A 20048-nucleotide genomic window follows, 5' to 3' on the forward strand; every position below is an offset into this window, starting at 1 on the left:
TGCTTGTTTCTGGTTGCACTTTACCCCCAAGGGGAAACTTAAGTGCAAACTAAATAAATAAAAAAATGTTCTTAACCATTTATTTGTCATCTGTAGTTTGATTAGAGTTTTAGTAGAGGGAAAAAACAAACGAAAAAAAAAATCCTTTTTTTTGGGCCGTATCGCCCAGCTCTAGTGTGCCTTATAGTCTGAAAAATACAATATATTTAGCTGGTTTGTAGGAGTTATGTGCACTGCAGTGACAATGCAGTAGCTTCTTATCCTACAATTTAATTCAAAATGGAAAGGGAAGAGCTACTTACATGAGGAACATTAATTAGGAAATAAATGACAGATAACAATGCAAGTGCAGAAACAATGGTGGCTGGAGAACTAATCCCAGTCACTGTTTTAGTACAAAATGTTGAGTTTGTACGATAATATATATATATATATTTTCTTTTTTGTACTATCCCCTAAACTAAACTCTTAAACTTGCATTATGGTTTAGTATTATTAGTATATAATATTCGTGTGCATTATAATATTAGTGTAATACTCAACTAGCTCAGTTTTCTGTGTGTAACCTTTTCTGTTTGTCTCCCAGGTGAACTTGGTGATGAATCTGGAAGGCAGTGACTTGATGGCAGAGAAGGTGGACCGTGGAGAGTTTGTGGTCTTGCTGAAGAAGATGTTGTTAATAGATGCAGAGAAGAGGATAGTCCCCAGTGACGCCCTCAACCATCCCTTTATCACCATGCAGCACCTGCTGGACTTTCCCCAAAGCAACCAGTGAGCAGTTATTTTATTTATTTTTATTTATATTATATAAATAAAGTCAGTGCAGTGTTTTTCTGGAAAAATCCTACTGCATTTTTTGCTTCCCTCTGCTGACAACTTTTATGGAGATGCAGATTTCATTTTCCAGCAGTGCTTGGCACACTGCCCACACTGCCAAAAGGACCCATTGGCTGTAAGCAATAATAATAATCATCAACAATAAAATAAATAAACACTTAAAATAGATCTCTCTGTGTTTAATACAGCTATATAATATGAGTTTCACATTTTAAACCGAAATAAAGTGAAATAAAAATCACTTTTTAATAATATTCGAATTATTTGAGATGCACTAGTGTGCATGTGTATGTGTATATAATTAGTGTATATAATTGTATAATTATGTATACACACACAAACAAACACACACAGCTCTGGAAAAAAATAAGAGACCACTTCAGTTTCTGAATCAGGTTCTCTGATTTTGCTATTTATAGATTTATGTTTGAGTAAAATGAACATTGTTGTTTTATTCTATAAACTACAGACAACATTTCTCCCAAATTCCAAATAAAAATATTTTGTCATTTAGAGCATTTATTTGCAGAAAATGAGAAATGGCTGAAATAAGGAAAAAGATGCAGAGCTTTCAGACCTCAAATAATGCAAAGAAAAAAAACAAGTTCATATTTATAAAGTTTTAAGAGTTCAGAAATCAATATTTGGTGGAATAACCCTGTTTTTTAATCACAGTTTTAATGTATCTTGGCATGTTCTCCTCCACCAGTCTTACACACTGCTTTTGGATAACTTTATGCCTTTACTCCTGGTACAAACATTCAAGCAGTTCAGTTTGGTTTGATGGCTTGTGATCATCCATCTTCCTCTTGATTATATTCCAGAGGTTTCAATTTGGTAAAATCAAAGAAGCTCAGCATTTTTATGTGGTTTCTTATTTTTTCCACAGCTGTATATATACATAATTATAATATATATAATTTTCTTTTCTTTTTCTTTTTTTTAATATATATATAGAACAAGAATGTATCTCCATCGCCTCATAAAGGCAAATCTGTTTTTCAGCCTCTTCCTATGATAATAGAGATGGACAGTAACTCCTGTTTTTTCCTCTTTCCTCGTAGTGTCAAATCATGTTTCCACATCATGGACGTGTGCCGGTCACGTCCTGGCACATACGACACCATCAACCGGAACAAAGCTCCGTTTGTGAGGCCTGTCACCACCTCGGCCCCCAACCTGACCGTGCCCTTCAGCAAGATGGCCAGCGTGCACACTCAAGTACGTGTCGTTTCTTTTCTCGCCAATAAATCTCCAGAACTTTATTTTTATTTCTATTTTTTTTCCAGTGTTTCTTCCAATTTATCTGGCCAATATATTTACTCATTCAGCTGCTAGTCAGCTGTATACCCCCCATCACTAGTGATGCCTCAGCACACGGAGGGTGAAGACTAGTACATGCCTCCTCTGGCTTGATAGCTTCACAGCTTCACATGTGTCAATCACTGCGTCTTTTCAGAGGAAAGTGCAGCAACTCGGTTCAAATACATCAGCTCACAGACGCCGGCCGCTGATCGACATCACCTTTTGGAGTGATGTGGGGAAAGAGTGTCATCTACCTACCAGAGAGAGAGCAAGGCCAATTGTGCTCTCTCAGGGCTGTAGCAGCTTATGGCAAGCTGCATGACTGGGATTCGAACCAGCAATCTTCTGATCATAGTAGAAGCGCCTTAGTCTGCTGGACCACCTGAAGCCCAAATCTCCAGAACTTAAACTTAACACTTAAAGTATAGATACCGGTGTTGTGCCAAATTTAGCACCCATGCCAGGAAAAGCACCCCCTCTCTGGAGCGTATTTCTGAGTAAACTTAAAGCGGATTATCTCCAGAAATGGCGTGCTTTTCATGGCGGGGGTGCAGATTTCGGCTATACTATGGTGCCGAATTCAACACCCCCGCCAGGAAAAGCACCCCCTCACTGGTGACATGACCATGACTATTTTTCCTTATTTCTCAGGAGTCAGCGTAGCTTAGAACAGCGTCTTGGGTTTTCTTTGTAGCTTCCCTCCTCTGCTCACAAACAACAGTTGCATTTGATATTTAAACTCTTGCCTTCTGTTTTGCCTCTTGCCTACGTTGTAAACAGCCTCCTGATGCAGTTAGTTTGCAGCTGTTTGTCGCCTGTGTTTGGTTAGCGAATGCACCGGCCATAAACACGGCCAGGTCTGTGCTGAAACACGAGGGAGCATGACGTGCTTTCAGCGTTACACAAGCAGCGTCTCGCTGTTGGAACACGATTACCAGCTGAAACAGTCAAATTAGCAGTGTCAGAACACGCTCCGCCTCAGTTTAGACTTTTACGTAACATATGGTTCTGTATTAAAGCCCAGCAGTGGAGTGTGTGGAAGTGTTTGTAAGAAATGGGCTCACAGTGTGTGTGTGTGTGCTTGTGTGAATGCGTGTTTGTTGAATTGAACGTTTTGCTTACTTTGTGAGGACATCATGCTCTCACAGGCATAGTGATATGTAATAGTTTCTTGGTTTGTGAGGATGTTGTGGTGGTCCTCACAACTTTTAATGACTTTTAAACTTTCAGAATTATTTTTAAACTTATGTCAACTCTTAACTAGGGGTGGGCAATATGGCTCTGAAATCATATCACGATATTTAATGGTATTTTCAGGACAATTATACTTTTGGCGATATGACAAAACACTAGACAAATTAGAAAAATTATTTAGAATTTTATTATGGCATGCAATATGATATGGCTATAAAAAAATGTTTTATCAGATTTATAACAGAAGTCAATGATCCAGAATGTCATTATAATAATAATACATTTCAAATATCTTCATATATCAAGGATTAAAATAAAATAAATGATAGTGGACAGATATAATCTGTCTCTAGTAGATATATAATGGTAAGTGAGTACAGTGTGAATTTTTATTTTGCTAAAAACGGCAAAAAAGTAGTACCCTGATGTGATAATTAGGGGTGGGTGATATGGCACGATATTTCAGGGTATAATATCGTTCACCATATTCAAAATTTTTGATGATATTATCACGTACGATATGATATGGCACACCCCTACTCTTAACTTTATTTATGAAGCACTTTAAAAACAACATATAAAATCAAGTGCTGTGCATATATAATAATAAAACATAAAAGAAACACAAAAACAATAAGACAAGATATAAATAAGACAGTAAAAAAAAAAAAAAAAAAAAAACTACCAAAACAAGAGCAAAATCATATTTTGGGTTTAAAAACCAAAGATAAAAAAAAAAAGGAAAGGAAAGATTGATGGAAGATTTTGGTCACTGATGTTAAGGTTAGGTCTAGGTCTAGTATTAATTAAGTGCAGCTGTACTTTTGTGAATGGCAGGTCCTCACAAGAATAGCAAAACCAACATGCACGCATGTATGTATGTGTGTGTGTGTTTGTGTGAGCTTCCTGTGTGTAGTTGCCGTGTCACGATGGTTTGCTTTGAACCCGGCTGATGTCAGGGCGTGTATTTGTGTCCCTGCTCCTCATGTAAATGGCTCTGTTTACCTCCGCACCATTGTTCTCTCACAGACCTCACTAATGCCACCTTATTGCGTGGCAGCATCATAGTCATGGCAACCCTGGCTGACGTCAGTTCAACATGGGGAGAGCGTTCGGTTGCCAAGGAGAGGAGAAACCTCTCTCTTCAGTGAGCTGACCTCCCACAGACTCTGGGCTTACAGTGCTTACGCTGGGGAAATTTGATTTCATCCTTTACAGTCTGTGGGCAAAAGTGTTGGGACGTCTGCTTGTTCGTTGTTTGACATCTGAAATCAAGCAGGTTAAAAAAATGTATAAAAAAAAATAAACAAACAACAAAAAAACTCATCCCCAACTCATCCCTTTTGTATTCCTATCTCTTCCCTAACTCATCCACAGCTCCCTAGCTTACTCTAACTTAGCACGCTAGAGCTGCCACTATGATCGGGAGATTGGTGTATCGAATCCCGGTCATGCAGCTTGCCACCAGCTGCCGGAGCCCTGAGAAAGCACAATTGGCCTTGCTCTCTCTGGGTGGGTAGATGATGCTCTTTTCCCTCCTCCACTCCTAGGGTGATGTTGATCAGCACAAGGCGTCTGTGAGCTTATGTATCGGAACCGAGTCGTTGCGCTTTCCTCGGAGCGCGCTGTGAAGCTACTCAGCAAGTTACAGCTGAGTAGCAGCTGAATGAGTGGGATAATCAGCTAAGTTAAATTAGGGAGAAAAGTGGGAGAAAATTTGAAATAAAACCTTAAAAAAAAAAAAAAAAAAAAAAAAAAAAAAAAACTCATCCCTAACTCTTTATCCCATTTCTAATTCCCCATCTCACCCCTTACTTGTCCACAACTAAACAACTCATCCCTAAATCATGCCCAACTTGTCTCTAACTCATCCCCTCATTCCTGGCTAATCACCAACTCTCCAATTTATCCCCAATGTATCCCAATCTCATTCCTAACTCATCCTTAACTTATTCCCTGACTTATCCCCAACTCATCCCAAACTCCCCAACCTCTATTCGTAACTCCCCAACACGTCCCTAACTCGTCCACGACTCAACAATTCAGCCCTAATCACACCCAACTTGTCTCTAACTCATCCCCTCATTCCCAAATAATTGCTTACTCTCCAACTCATCCCCATTGTATCCCCATCTCTTCCTTAACTTATTCCCTAACTTATCCCCAACTCATCCCCAACATATCCCTAATTCTCCAACTCATCCCTAACTCATGCAAAACTCACTGACTCATCACTAACTCATTCCCTAACTTATGCCCAACTCAGATTTTCCAACTAATTTTTCTAATTCATCCAAAACTCATAAACTCATCCCTAACTCATCCTTAACAAATTCCCTGGCTTATCTCCAACTCATCCCCAACCTGTCCCTACTTCCCCCACTCATCCCTAACTCAACAACTCAACCCTAAATCACGCCAACTTGTCTCTAACTTCATCCCCTCATTCCCAACTAATCCTTAACTCATATTTAACTCAATCCCTAACTTGTCCCCAGCATTTCCCTAGTTCTCCAATTAATCCCTAACTCATCCAAAACTCCCCAAAACATCCCTAACTCATCCTTAACTCATTCGCTAACTTATGCCCAACTCATCCCTAACTCATCCAAGACTCCCCAACTCATCCCTAACTCAACCTCTACCCACCCAACTCATACTCAACTTATTTCTGGCTCATTTCTTAAAATTGTTACGTAACTTATCTTCAGTGTATCCATTAACACTTCTCTAATTCAACTCCAACTCTTCAACTCATCCCCAACTCGTTTCAGAAGTATGAATTGGAGCACCATCATTCCAGAGAACACAGTTCCACAGCTCAATGCTGGGAGACTTTATACCCCTCTAGATTAATCAGCGACTCCTATTCTATTGGCAATAATTCTATATACCTAGACAAGGAGTTTTGGGCTTGTGTGCATTTGCACTTCTGTGTCAGCAGTGGGTGCAATTTAAAGTGAATACATTTATTGCAAGAGGTGTCCTTAAGCATACTTTTTCTTTAAATGGAGAATCTCTATTCAGAATTTTTGGTAGTCCAAGACTACGCTTAATCCCTGTTTGAGAAACCCCATCCGTAATGCTTCTGAAAGTTTGTATAAAGATTTTGTTAATCAATAGAGTGAGTTTAAAGATCATTTTGATCACATGCGCTCCTCTCTGCGTCAGAATGATCAGCCCGAGCCACCCCTGCCTGCGCAGATCGCTAGGCGTAATTGGTTCCAGTTAAGATTTAAATGGAAAAGGCTGGTCAGCTGTTCACACAGGTGAAAAGGGTCTTTGTTCCTGGCATGGCTGAGAGTAGCCTCAGTCTCTGTGCCCTTTTGATCACGTTCGAGCTGCCAGTGCATAATGGCCATAATGCAATAACCCAGATTATTCTGGTGCTGCACTGGTGGAGGTGGACGTTGTTCTGAGGGCTGTAGGTTTACTGTGTTTACTGTTTGCCTCTGTTCGGTGTTCAGTGCTCTGTGCTCTGTGTGCTGCGTTTGCTTTTCACATACAGGATAAGCAGTGTCTAGAATTACAATGTCGCCCTCTATGGGTCGTTTGGGTACAGTGCATTACTGTATAACTGTGTAACAAGTTTTAGGTAGTAATAAAAAGTAATAAAAAAAATAATAAAATGTATTTTTAATTCTTATATCCTTTTCCGTCTCTTCGTGTGCTCTGCAGCCAATGGCCCCATCTGCTCCCTCTCTTATGCATCCTGGGATCCCACTGCAAACCGGAAGTGCTCAGTTCGGGGACGCCTTTCAGCAAGCACTGATTCTCTGTCCCCCGACTATACAAGGTACACTTACTGACCTCACCAACATTGTACTTACATCAAATCCAGACTTTTATTTATTTTATTTTATTTTATTTCATTTTTTTTTTTCATCTTTATTTCAGGTCTCCCTCCCAACCCAAATAAGCCAGCAGGCTATTCTGTCCGGATGGAGAACACAGTACCCCTGGTGACCCAGGCCCCTGCCATCCAGCCTCTACAGATTAGACCAGGGGTCATCACACAGGTACGCACACTGTCGCTCTATTATACATTAGAGGTGGGCAAAATAAAATAAAAATCACATTACAAAAAAAATGCAGAGCTTTAAGACCTCAAATAATGCAAAGAAAACAAGTTCATATTCATAAAGTTTGAGTTCAGGAATCAATGTTTGGTGGAATAACCCTGGTTTTTAAACACAGTTTTCATACATCTTGGCATGTTCTCTTCCACCAGTCTTACACACTGCTTTTGAATAACTTTGTCACTCCTGGTGCAAAAATTCAAGCAGTTCAGTTTGGTTTGATGGACTGTGATCATCCATCTTGCTCTTGATTATATTCCAGAGGTTTTTGATTTGGTAAAATCAAAGAAACTCATCATTTTTAGGTAGAGCTGTATATATTTCAAGGTATTTTTGCAATAACAATATTCTTGGTGATACTACAAATCATTAAATTAAAACTAATAGAAATATACATATAATTTCAAGAATACTAGTGCGTCTCAAAGATCTAATCTGTCTGTAGTGCGTATTTAATGGGAAATGAGAACAGGGTGAATTTTTCTTTTGATATAAACAGCAGAAAAAGGTTTTACCCTGATGGCCCATATGGCCCTTAACAAAGGTGATGATATTTCAGGATATTTTCTGGATAACAATATTCACAAATGTTGGTTATATTATTCAGCAAGCACTATTATCATCATGTTGAAATATTGTGTGATAAATTGTAGCATAACATAATGATCGATACAGTACTAAACTTGCAATAAACTTGTCATGTTTGCTCTCATTACAGCAGGCCTGGTCTAACCGGGCCCAGCAGATCCTGGTACCAGCCTGGCAGCAGGTGACCGCGGTGGCCCCCCCAGCAACCACACTGGCCTCTGATACTGTGGCAGGCCCACAGAGATTAGCAGACTGGGGGTGAGTGCAGGAAGTGGGGCATTCAGTTCTTAAGAGTCTTGTATTTGTTTGTTGTTTTTGTTTGTCACAATCAACTAATCACAGGACGACTCAGACAATACAGTAACTGCACTTTGCACCAGAAGAGAATCCAATGATGATAACTATTTCACAAGATATTTCACATGGAGCTTTTCCACCAAAAGAACTCTGCTTCTTGAACCAGTTCCGTTCGGGCTTATAAGAACCGTGCTGCTTTAGGTGGAACCTTTTAAAACGTCACATCATACGTTTTTAACAGAGGACGAGGCACAGCGGTGGTGAACAGAAGTGGTCACAGTTCACACTGAAGAACTTCTGAAGACTGAAGAATTCTTCGGTTCCCGCTGCGAACGTATGTTGCTGGTTCCGGAACCTACTTTTGTTGGTTGAAGCACGGTGAACGGTTTAAAATTAGGTTCGCAAAAAGTGCTAACAGTTGACTACTACCTAATTTTTGTACATTATCTGCTAGCTTTTGTACTGTTTTGGCTCTAGTAAAGCACAGGGGTGTTGCAATGTTTTCCTTCTAATTCAGAGGTGTGGCGAGAAAAAGCACGGTAAAAGCACGATTAGCGGGTAATGCTAATGCTGCTCCAGCAGTGCTAGCCAGGGTTAGCAGCAGTAACCAATTATACTCACCTCTGGATGGTCAAAGAGCAAGTGCATATCACGGTTAGCGGCTAATGCTAATATTGCTGGAGAACTAAATTAATATTCCTGTATAAGGCTGCACTTCAGCGGAGTGGCTTTACTGCTCCTTAATACCTGACTGGTAAAATTCACACATAAAGTGGGCTGGATTATAAGGTGCACTTGGTAAATTTTGGGAGAAATTAAAGAATTTTAAGTGCGCCTTAGTAGTGTAAAAAGATGGTATTTCTTTTACAGTTTTATATTTATTATGGCTTTACATTGGTCTGAGATGAATTTAAAGGCTAATTTAAGTGGAGTATTTTATATCATATGATTCTTATTGTACAGTATAATAATCCTGTGTCTTTATTACTTACTGTATTTATAGTAATACATTTTCATGTTGTGCTGGTGCTGATCACTGGTTATGTTTTGTTGTCTCACAGGAAAGTTCGCCCTCATGGAAACCATTACACCTCCATTATCCCCCACCCTCAGCCTCTCCTAACCAACCAAATGACCATGTCAGCACATCAGCCCATTAGCATAGGCATCGCTCACGTGGTGTGGCCACAGCCAGCTGCTAACAAGAGAAATAAACTCTGTGGAAACAGGTTAGTCTTCACACTGATAAACACTGTCATTTAGTTTTTTTGTTGCACTGTAAATTGTTAGTTCTTTAAATATATTTATGTTTATTTTCATTAGAATATGACTGCACGATACTGGGGAAAAATTGCCTTGCAATATTTTGTTGCTGTGCGATATACTGTGTATTGCAATATTAAAATGTACAGGCATTTTCAGCATATATCTTCCATAAATCTATTATCCAACTAGAGCTGAATGATGTGGCTAAAATTTATATTTACATTTACTTTCATATTTAATTTCAATAAATATAATACAAATGTAAAAAAAAAGCAAACAAAAAAAAACAAATATATATATATATATATATATATATATATATATATATACACACACGACAACGACTACTTAACATTGTATTAAAATGTCATATCTTCAGTATATAATAAAATATATGTACAAAAATGTAAGAGGTGTACTTGTAAGATACTGTATATTACTGGCAGAAAATGATTTTAAAATAAAAATAATCTGTCGTCTATTAATAAACACTTACTGTGACAGACCTACTTAGGTAGGCATGTTATGAAAAATGAGAACAGAATTAATTTACCTTCATTTTGTATCAAGCAAGTTGTACAATGCTTTTATTTGCTTTATGTGACACATCTTGCATATGTCACTATTGTACATTGTAGGGATGGGCGATATGGCTCTAAAATAATATCATGATATTTCAGGGTATTTTTGCGATAACGATATACTTGGCGATATAGGAAAACTAAAATAAATAATTCATTTCAGGAATATAGTATAATAGTATAACAGCATAATCATAATGTGGCAAAATAAATAATATAGCATAAAATAATATAATGCAGCAAATAATATTGCAGAATATTTAGTGCATTAATATAAACTGCAAACTAAAACAATTATACAATAAATACACCTAAAGCTTCACAGTAAATAATAGACTACTTTTAAGACAGAACAGCCCTGTTATCACGATATGGATTTTTAATATCACGATATTTCTGTGTCACGATATATTGATTACGATATAATATTGGCCACCCCTGGTACATTGTGATGCCGATGCTGAAACAATATATTGTGCAGCCTTACATTAGTGTTAATAACATAAGTAAAACAACTACTAAGCCTAGAACAAAATTGTCCATATTAACTTGAAGTTGGGGCTGGACGATATGATAACAATCTATATCGTGATTATATCCTTAATATTCTTACTGTTGTTACAATAAAATTTATTACAATCCAAAAAAATATCGATCTATTGTCCAGCTCTACTACTATGTCCACAGACGCTCAGTGTTCTCAACCCAAGTGCTGTTCTTCCATTGCAGGAGCAACTTCTTATACAACACCAACACCCAGAACTCCACCTGCCAGTCCCCAAAGATAGCTAACAATGGGAAAAACGCGGAGGAAGTGGAAGGTCACTGTCAGGAAGCAGAGTGTGTGGTGGTGGAGGCGGAGTTGCAGGCAGTGCAGGAGGAGGAGCCTGCGTGCTGTAAGGCGGAGCCGGAGCCCAACGAGCTGGGCGTGTCCCAGAAGCAGAGGCAGGCCATTGTGATAGCGGATACGCCCAGCCCGACCAGTAGCGTCATCAGCATCAGCAGTGATACAGACGAGGAGGAGGAGCAGCAGAGAGTGCAGAGACACTCCATAGAGTGAGTCAACGTATATTACAACATTTTATTACACTCACTATCAATGAAAATGTACTTTATAAAATTACTTAAAAAAAAAAATAGTATAATTGAAACGTTAATTTATTTCAGTAATTCATTTCAAAATGAAAAACTCATATATTATATAGACGTATTACACACAGAGGAATCTATTTTAAGCGTTTATTAATTTAATTGTTGATGATTATGGTTTACAGCCAATGAAAACCCAAAAATTAGTATCTCCAAAAATTAGAATATCGTATAAGGCCAATTGGTACATTTGTTGTTGAAAAATACTTGAGAAGACAAAAAAAATCGCATTTTAAATCGCAATCGCAATTTATAGATAAAAAATTGCAATTAGATTATTTTCCAAAATCGTTCAGCCCTAGTGACCAGTGATGGTTTGGAGATATACGTCATCTGTTGGTACTTTTATTTAGAAGTAGAAGGCAATGCTTAAGTGTGTATAGTTTAATGACCTGATCCTAGATCTCCTTGTATTGAAAACCTTGAACGTCACACTTCCCAGCTTACACAGGAGTTTACACAGGAGCTTTAACACAGAGGTTTACAGCTACTCTGAGTAACAGTGTTCTGTTTATGACTGTACTGCAGGTGTAAAGGCAGTCCAGAGTGTGAGGCGTGTCAGAGCACACTGAATATGGAGCGTGTGTGTTCACTAAGCAGTCCTGACTCCAGCCTCAGCACCAGCTCCTCAGCTTCACTGCAGTCCAGCGCTTCACCCTGCAAGAGACCCAACAGGTACAACCTTCACACACACACACACACACACACACACACAAACACATTACATTATATTTAGCGAACACTTTTATCCAGACCATTTACATTTACAAATAATGGTGTACATTTAGCAATAGAGGACCAAGAAATTACAGACAAAACAAAAATTGGCAGGGCCTAAAGTAGGCCAGTGGGAAATAAATAAAAAGGGGAAGTAAATGAGGTTAGAAGTAGTTAGTTTGTTAGAGGTGTTATGCCATGTTCACTAGCGATGCCATGCTATAAAATCTCTATAAAGGAGAATACACACTTGCAGTGAGTCCAACCTGAACGGGTTCATATGGAGCAACTGAGCAAAATCAAAGTTTATAAATGTCTGATCAGTTTTTTTTTTTTTTTTTTTTTTCGTTTTTATCTCCGATTATAAGCATTTTAAACATGCTCTACCTGTATCTCCAGGATCAGCTCGCCAACCAATCAGCTCACAGTAGCTGTTTTCTTTAGATAAACTGAAATATATGGGAACACTTTCTTTGCTTTTTTTTTAATAAAATACATTATTCTACTTTATAAAAGTATATTTTTAATTTAAAAATATTACCAGAACCCAATTATAATTTTACTATTGATCATCCAACACAGAAAGGAGCAGTGATCCAAAATCTAGTAGGAAGCCTTCGTTGGACAGTGGAGACAATGACTGCAACAAAAGCAGTAGAAAGTCTTTATAATACCCATGATTTCAGAGGAAACTATTAATAATCTTGATTCCATTTCCCCCAAAATAGTGTGTATACATTATATGTATATAAAACACATATATAAACTATTTGATATTTTTACTGTATTACCGCAATATAAATCTGCATCTGTTCTAAAGTGATCTGGAGTTTTTACAGTAAGACTCTTATCTTATTGCTGGATAATGTTATCCTCATTTACTTAATAACCTCAGTAAATGTGTTATTTAGTACAGACTCTGTGTTAAACTGTGCTTGACTCCATGTTGTGTGTGTGTGTGTGTGTGTGTGCAGTATGTCTGATGATGAGCGTGAGAGTGGATGTGACACGGTGGACGGATCGCCTGCCTCTGACTCCTCTGGTCAGGTGGACAGTCCTTTTCTGGAGAGCCGCTACATCGCTGACCAGAACAAGAACTGCAAGCCTCACGTCACCACGGAGACGGAGACGGGCAAACCGCCCATCCGGACCATGGTGGTTCCTCCCATGAGGGTCCAGAACAACAACGAACCCCTGGCCAGGACAGGTAAATATAGAACCCTGGAATAAAGTAACTTTTTAATGATATTCTGCAATTTGTAAGATGCACACAGCCCTACATCCACCTGCTGAGCTAATTCCTGACCCCATAGAATAAACAGTGCTGGATTAGTACCAGTATCAGGTCAGTGATGTAATTAAAGGCTGGCAGTGGGTCAGCTGCTGTTCAATCACTGCTGATGTCTGTTTTCAGGTCACATGCCGTGGAATTACTCAGCTTTAATAGGTCAGAAAGGCTTGTACAGGTGATTATGGGAGCAGCTCCAGTCACGCACTCTGCTGGTTTGACTGGGTTTTCTGTGTGCAGTGTTTTTCTGAGCCTGTAAGCAGTAAACTCTCAGTGACCCTGTTCTGTGTGTTTCTGTGCTATCCTCAGTCTACTTTTGGATGTCTGTGTTTGGTTGGTGCATGTATGCTTTAAAAAAAAAGATAATCTACAGCATATGATCTTTGTCACTCAAAATCGTCTAATATTTCTAAAAAATGGAGATTGCTGGTTCGAATCCTAGTCATGCAGCTTGCCATCAGCTGCCGGAGCCCTGAGAGAGCACAATTGGCCTTGTTCTCTCTGGGTGGGTAGATGGCGCTCTTTCCCCTCATCACTCAAAAGGGTGATGTCGATCAGCACAAGGCATCTGTGAGCTGATGTATCGGAACCGAATTGTTGCGCTTTTCTCCGAGCATGCTGTGATGCTACTCAGCAATGCTGAATCAGTTGCAGTTTAAAAAGAGGCGGAGTCTGACTTCACATGTATCGGAAGAGGCATGTGCTAGTCTTCAGCCTCCTGGTGTTGTGGAATCACTAATGATAGGGGATATACAACTGAGTAGCAGCTGAATGGGTGGGACAATTGGCCAGATAAATTGGGAGAAAATGTGGGGAAAAAATTAAATAAATTTATATTAAAAAAAAATTCTCAGATGTACAAAGATTGTGCTATAATATACAAGTTGAAATCATGTTATTAATGTATTATTTAGGCAATTTGAATCATCATCACCAACACCAGCCACAACAATATTAGATAATAAATAATAGTAGAATTAACAACTGCAATTGTTTGTTAAAAAAACAACACTTTTGAACTATTATAATATTAGACAAGGCTTTAATAATAATAAAAAAAGAAAGATTAGCAACAAATAAAATTATATTTAATACTAGTGAATGTCAATCCTGATACAGGCGATTAGCATGCAGATATATAAAAAAAAGTCTTGTGTTGAGAGGCAGGGGTTCAAATCTTATTTCAGTCAGTTAAAATTATGCTCAAGGATAAAGAATTGATTCACAAATAAAAAACATTTTTTTTTTATTCAAATTGTATTTGAAACAAAGGTACAAATTACATATATATGGACAGCCATTTAAACACAAATTAAACCTGTAAAACTGTGGTGTTAAATGTGATGTGGTAAAAATTTGGATGCACCTAAGAAAAAAAAGTTAGGTGCACCAGTGCAGAGTCCTGCTATAGAGAGCACATACAGCTAGGAACCGGAGAACAGGAGTGTCGTTCCTATTTACTGACCATGATCTCATAGACCAGGGGAATACAACCTTTAACAAGTTGCCACCCACCAACTTAATCCACCATAAAACCTTCCCTAACCAACAAAAAAACATTACTGACCATTTCAAGTCTAATCAGAGTAATTTATATAGAATATTAAACTGATTAGTACGTTTGCATCAGGATATTTCAATGTAAATCTCTGTTTTATTTTATATTAATTATTTATTTATCCTAGCTAGCTTTGAAGGCAATGTGATTTATACTCTGCCTAAATATAATGTTTTTTTTTTCTTTTTGTCTACAACTTAGATATAATACCAGTCTAAAGTTTGGACACACTTTAAATTCTGTGTTTTTTATTTATTTATTTATTTATTTATTTAAAAATAGTACATATTAAATTATTTAAGAAACAAAAAAAAAGTGTTAAACAATCCAGAATGTATTTTATTTTATATTTTATAAAATAAATTTGATTTTATTTTAAGTAGGAACCTCTTGCTTACGTGACTTTCTCAGTCAGCTTTATGAGGTAGCTTTAAGTTACCAGCTGTGCTGAACTCGTCAAGAGTTAGTTTGAACTTGATTTTTGCCTCTTAATGTGTTTGAGAGCATCATTTGTAAAGATATGAAAGAGGTAGAGTTCGTATACAGTGAATAAGCCTATTTAAGTAATGTTTTAATACATATTATAGCAAGTACTACTCAACAAAGTCAAGAAAATGAAGGTTTGCAGTCACAAGGACCATCAAATACATAATGATGGAACTGGCTCTCATCAGGATCGCCCCAGGAAAGAAAGAGCAAGAGTTATCTTTTTTGCACATTATAAGTTAGTTAGAGTTACCAGCCTCAGAAACACTTAAGTTTACTACATGATTTCTTATGTGGTCCTTCATAGTCTGGGTGACTTTGGTATTAATTTACAGTGTAGAAAAAAAAAAAAAAAACTTTCTTATATAGAAAGCTATTTCTTTTTTTTAATCAGAAAGAGAGAACATCAGTGTGCTCCATCATATAAACACTGAACTGATCCACTCTTTAAAGGGCAGCAGATGCTATTCTGGTCGTGACCCGTGTATTTATAGCTGCTGATGTGACCCGCAGCTTTAAATAAGCATGATATCAGTTACCTTTTCAGTTCTCTCTCCTTTTAGATCCTAGATCCTGGGTTTCTTCTTCTCTTCACAACATGTACAGCACACCACTCATTACACTGAACCCGCCTCCTCTCAGATTGAGAAATAGGGCAGAGTCTGGTCGTTGTTTAATTTGATTGAATGACACAGACACACAGGTAGACGATATTTTCTCACACGTGGGTTAATGTAGGTCATTCCAGAGCTTCTTTCAGCTTCATCTTCCGTTCAGCCTCTCTCTTTTCTTCTCCTTGTTCTTAATGAAAGTAGTTAAAGAAGCTAAATGTCGAGCGTGTCAGTGTTTAACCCTTCACTCTCCACCGTCAGTCCTAGAGTCGTCCTGCCTGTCCAAAAACCGCAGTGGCCACAGCAGACCGCTCCACCACTCCACTTCACTTTTGAACCGGCAACACAAGATCACCCCTGCATCCCACCATCAGCAACCCCTACAGCCACAGCAGCCGCCGCCCACTTTTGGACAGGTCTGTTCATTTCTCTGCCCACTTCACTCTTTACACTGTCTAAACTCTAGAAAACACCTAACCACTAAAAAACCTAAAGAAACTGTGTGTGAAATCGTGTTTAATAACTAACTTTATTTCATTTAATAACTATATTTTATTTCATTTTTTAACTATACTTTTCACCTAAATCAGCTATATAGTCACATTTGGTAAAAATGCAAGGTTTTGGGCCTTCTGCAGCAACAGTGTGAGAATTACTAATTACTAAGAATTAATGATGTTAAACAGTCATTAAGTAGTATGTAATGTAATGTCACATTCTGTAATGGTTATTTTCATAATTACAGAATAAATAAATTTAAATAAATGTACTTTTTGTTTTATTTTTGTTTATTAGTGTTGTAATAAAATAATTAACATAAATGATTTTGTTTTGTTAAGAAAAAAATGCTGTAAATAAGCAATAAATTCAATGTACTTATGTACTTAATAAATACTTGTGTTTTTTAACCCAGAGTATCATATTTGGCACATATGTAAGATTTTGAGACCTATGCAACATCAGTGTGGTAATTAAATCAGTCATTATCTAAATTAATTATTAGGCAGTATATAAATATCAGAAATAAAACCAATAGTAAGTAATTGCATAAACAAGAACACAAAAACAAAATATGTTGATCATATTTCTGTTTGTTTAAACACATATATGCTGTAAAAAAGCAAAACATTCAATGTAATTATTAACTTTTTCTTTTTAAGTTAGCTTGGAAAAGCCAACTTACTGTTCTTCTTAATGTTCTTATTATTATTGTTCTATTATTATTATTATTATTATTTTAACACTACTCCTTCCACAGCTTTTAATGTGGAAACACAGCATTTTGCAGGATCATAGGAACTATAGTGAATTTCGTTAAATACTGAATTAAGGTTTGGACATTTCTCTATAGGAATCAATTCAAATGTGTCCATAAAGGGGGGAGGGAGAAAGTGGGTCGCTTGTGCGAGGTAGAGCGATGATGCCATCACTGCACTTCAAACACTTTTCCCCCTTATACTAAATAATTAGTCAGAAGGTCAAATAATCATTTTAAATGCTTTAAAGAATAAATAAAAAAAAAAGCTGATAAAATAAAACTTTAATCTTTAATTCTGTATTAAATTAACTAATATCATTATAATAATTTGATCTGATTTGTCACTGTTCTCAGGTTCAGCACTTCGGCTCCTCCCACCAGGAGTGGAACGGCAACTATGGTCATCGTCGGCCTCAGGCCTTCATCCCGCCTACGGTGCATGGCCACACCTTCACCTTACCGCACGGCAGCCCCACCCACACTACGGCCCACCCGCCTCCGCCGCACCTGGGCGTCCACCCGCACGCCCACGGCCAGCCCGCCCTGCTCTCCTACCCCCCTACCGCTCCTCTGGTGACGGCCGCCCCCATGGCCCACCTCCTGGCCTCGCCTGGTGCCACGCGGAGCCACGTCCTGCAGCCGGCCTACAGCCTGTCCCACCCGGCCGGCCACATGGTGCACCAGGTCACGGTGGGCCTCAACCCCCGCCTGCTGCCTTCACCTACCCTCCACCCGCAGGGGCAGTTCAAGCCCCTCTTCCCCCCGCACTCCTTCATTGCCTCACCCGCATATGCAGGCTTCCCCCTCAGCCCCACCAAACTCAGCCAGTACCCCTACATCTGAGACCCCGCCCTCCACCCGCCCCCGCCTGCGCCGCCGGTTCCCTAGCTTTAGCCATCAGGCCTAAAGCCGCGCCCTTTACTGGAACCACAAACCACCTGGTCTTCATGCCCAAAGCCATGGCACAAGAGAGAGAGCAAGCTATTTTTCTGAATCATGTAAACCTGGGTGCAATCGAACTATGAGCTTTAAAAAATGTTAATTAATACAGAATCCAGAAGGTTTTCAGCAAGTCGAAATAAAGAAAAGAAAAGAAAGCATAGAGAAAAGCATGGGAAGTGCTCGAACTGACTGACGAGTGAACGGATTCAAGAAATTTAAAGAAATAACTTTCAAAAAATATATATCTTCAGTGTGTTTTTGCACATTTTGTACACCTCCTCAGATTCTCGGATTTTCACGCTCCTCAAAACGTCTAAACGTGAATAATGTCGAACGGTGCCGAGAGAAAAGAGAAGAGAAGAAAAGAAAAAGAGAGGGAGAGAAATCACACGGCACCACCCAAAACCCTAAAACCCCACCCCTCAAACCCTCAAACCCCGCCCTCTCACTCTTAATCTATTTTTATATATTGCCTTCTAACTTGTTGTGCAAGACACATCTTCGTTTGTAAAGCCACCCCCAGTATCCCGGCCAGTCCACGGCCAAACACATGCACACGCCCACGTCCACGTCGTGATGATGTTCTTCTGCGCGTTTCGAAAGTATTTGTACTCCTCCTTCCTGGTGTCACTGGTGTGTGTTGTTTTCTTTCAGTGTTCTTTCGGTCACTTAATCGGATTAGAGCCGTGGTCGTTACTCACGCTGCATGTGGTCTTGCATGAGCTGCAAAACGTTGATCGGAGAGATGCCTCGATGTTGTTTCTTCTAACTAATGATGTTTCTGTCATGACACATTCGCTGCATTGTTGGAACTTGTCCCCAGCCATAGTGCCTTAAATATATTTGAGGTTGTTCATGTTACTACTTCTATATATATGCTGATTAAATATATACATATACAGCTCTTTAAAAAAAATACGAGATCACTGAAAAATGATGAGATTATTTGATTTTACCAAATTGAATATCTGGAATATAATCAAGACAAGGATGGAAAAGCAGTGTGTAAGACTGGTGGAGGAGAACATGCCAAGATGCATGAAAACTGTGATTAAAAAACAGGGTTATTTCACCAAACATTGAATATTAATTTCTGACCTCTGAACTTTATGAATATGAACTTTTTTTTCTTTGTATTATTTAAAGTCTGAACGCTCTAATTTTTTTTTGTTATTTTAGCCATTTCTTATTTTCTGCAAATAAATGCTCTAAATTACAATATTTTTATTTGGAATTTGAGAGAAATTTAGTTTGTAGTTTATAAAATAAAACAACAACAATGTTCATTTTACTCAAACATAAACCTATAAATATTAAAATCAGAGAAACTGATTCAGAAACTGAAGTGGTCTCTTAATTTTTTCCAGAGCTGTATATATATATAAATAACACACACAGACAGATGTACAGGACTGCAGCACTTAAAAATTAGATCAGTCCGTGCGTTCTTCTTTCTTTATCTATATATGTATGTATGTGTGTATATGTACTCTGTATACGCACAGGTGTTTTTGTAATTATTATTATTATTAATATTATGCTTTCATGCGGAAATAATTGGCATGGGTGTGATGATGATGATAATTTTGCATTGCACAGAAAACGGCAGTGCTTATTTTTGAATCCAGTGTATGTCGTATATCTATCCGAGAATAGAGTAGTCAGTTAACACGTTTTTTATTTTTATTTTGTGTTATTGTTTGTTTTTTCTGGTCCTTCATCAGAGGACGGCATGCTTTTGCTGTTTTTTGCGAATGCTTGCTGTTCGCTTATTTGAAACGTTTTAAATGTCCGTTCATAATGTTTTTTTTTTTTTTTCTTGTTTTATCGTCTTTTTTACATATATATTATCGTTCGTTATCCCCTTCGCTCCCTCCCTCCACCCACCCACC

At 38.2% G+C, this 20048-nt stretch overlaps 1 protein-coding gene across 1 annotated transcript in view; it reads left to right on the top strand.

Annotated features, from left to right (window-relative positions):
- Positions 1 to 18159, top strand: part of hipk3b (homeodomain interacting protein kinase 3b) — a 79647-nt gene extending 61488 nt beyond the window's left edge. Inside the window, exons 6-16 of the mRNA XM_049483243.1 lie at positions 587 to 771; positions 1902 to 2058; positions 7015 to 7132; positions 7234 to 7355; positions 8134 to 8261; positions 9362 to 9529; positions 10877 to 11203; positions 11825 to 11971; positions 12988 to 13220; positions 16218 to 16372; positions 17569 to 18159. Of these exons, the coding sequence (XP_049339200.1) occupies positions 587 to 771; positions 1902 to 2058; positions 7015 to 7132; positions 7234 to 7355; positions 8134 to 8261; positions 9362 to 9529; positions 10877 to 11203; positions 11825 to 11971; positions 12988 to 13220; positions 16218 to 16372; positions 17569 to 18057 (2229 nt within the window). The 3' untranslated portion in view covers positions 18058 to 18159. The remainder of the gene's footprint in view (positions 1 to 586; positions 772 to 1901; positions 2059 to 7014; positions 7133 to 7233; positions 7356 to 8133; positions 8262 to 9361; positions 9530 to 10876; positions 11204 to 11824; positions 11972 to 12987; positions 13221 to 16217; positions 16373 to 17568) is intronic.
- Positions 18160 to 20048: the final 1889 nt, after the last annotated feature.

This window comes from Astyanax mexicanus, chromosome 9 (genome assembly GCF_023375975.1).
Source record: "Astyanax mexicanus isolate ESR-SI-001 chromosome 9, AstMex3_surface, whole genome shotgun sequence".
In the NCBI taxonomy this organism is placed as follows: domain Eukaryota; kingdom Metazoa; phylum Chordata; class Actinopteri; order Characiformes; family Acestrorhamphidae; genus Astyanax; species Astyanax mexicanus.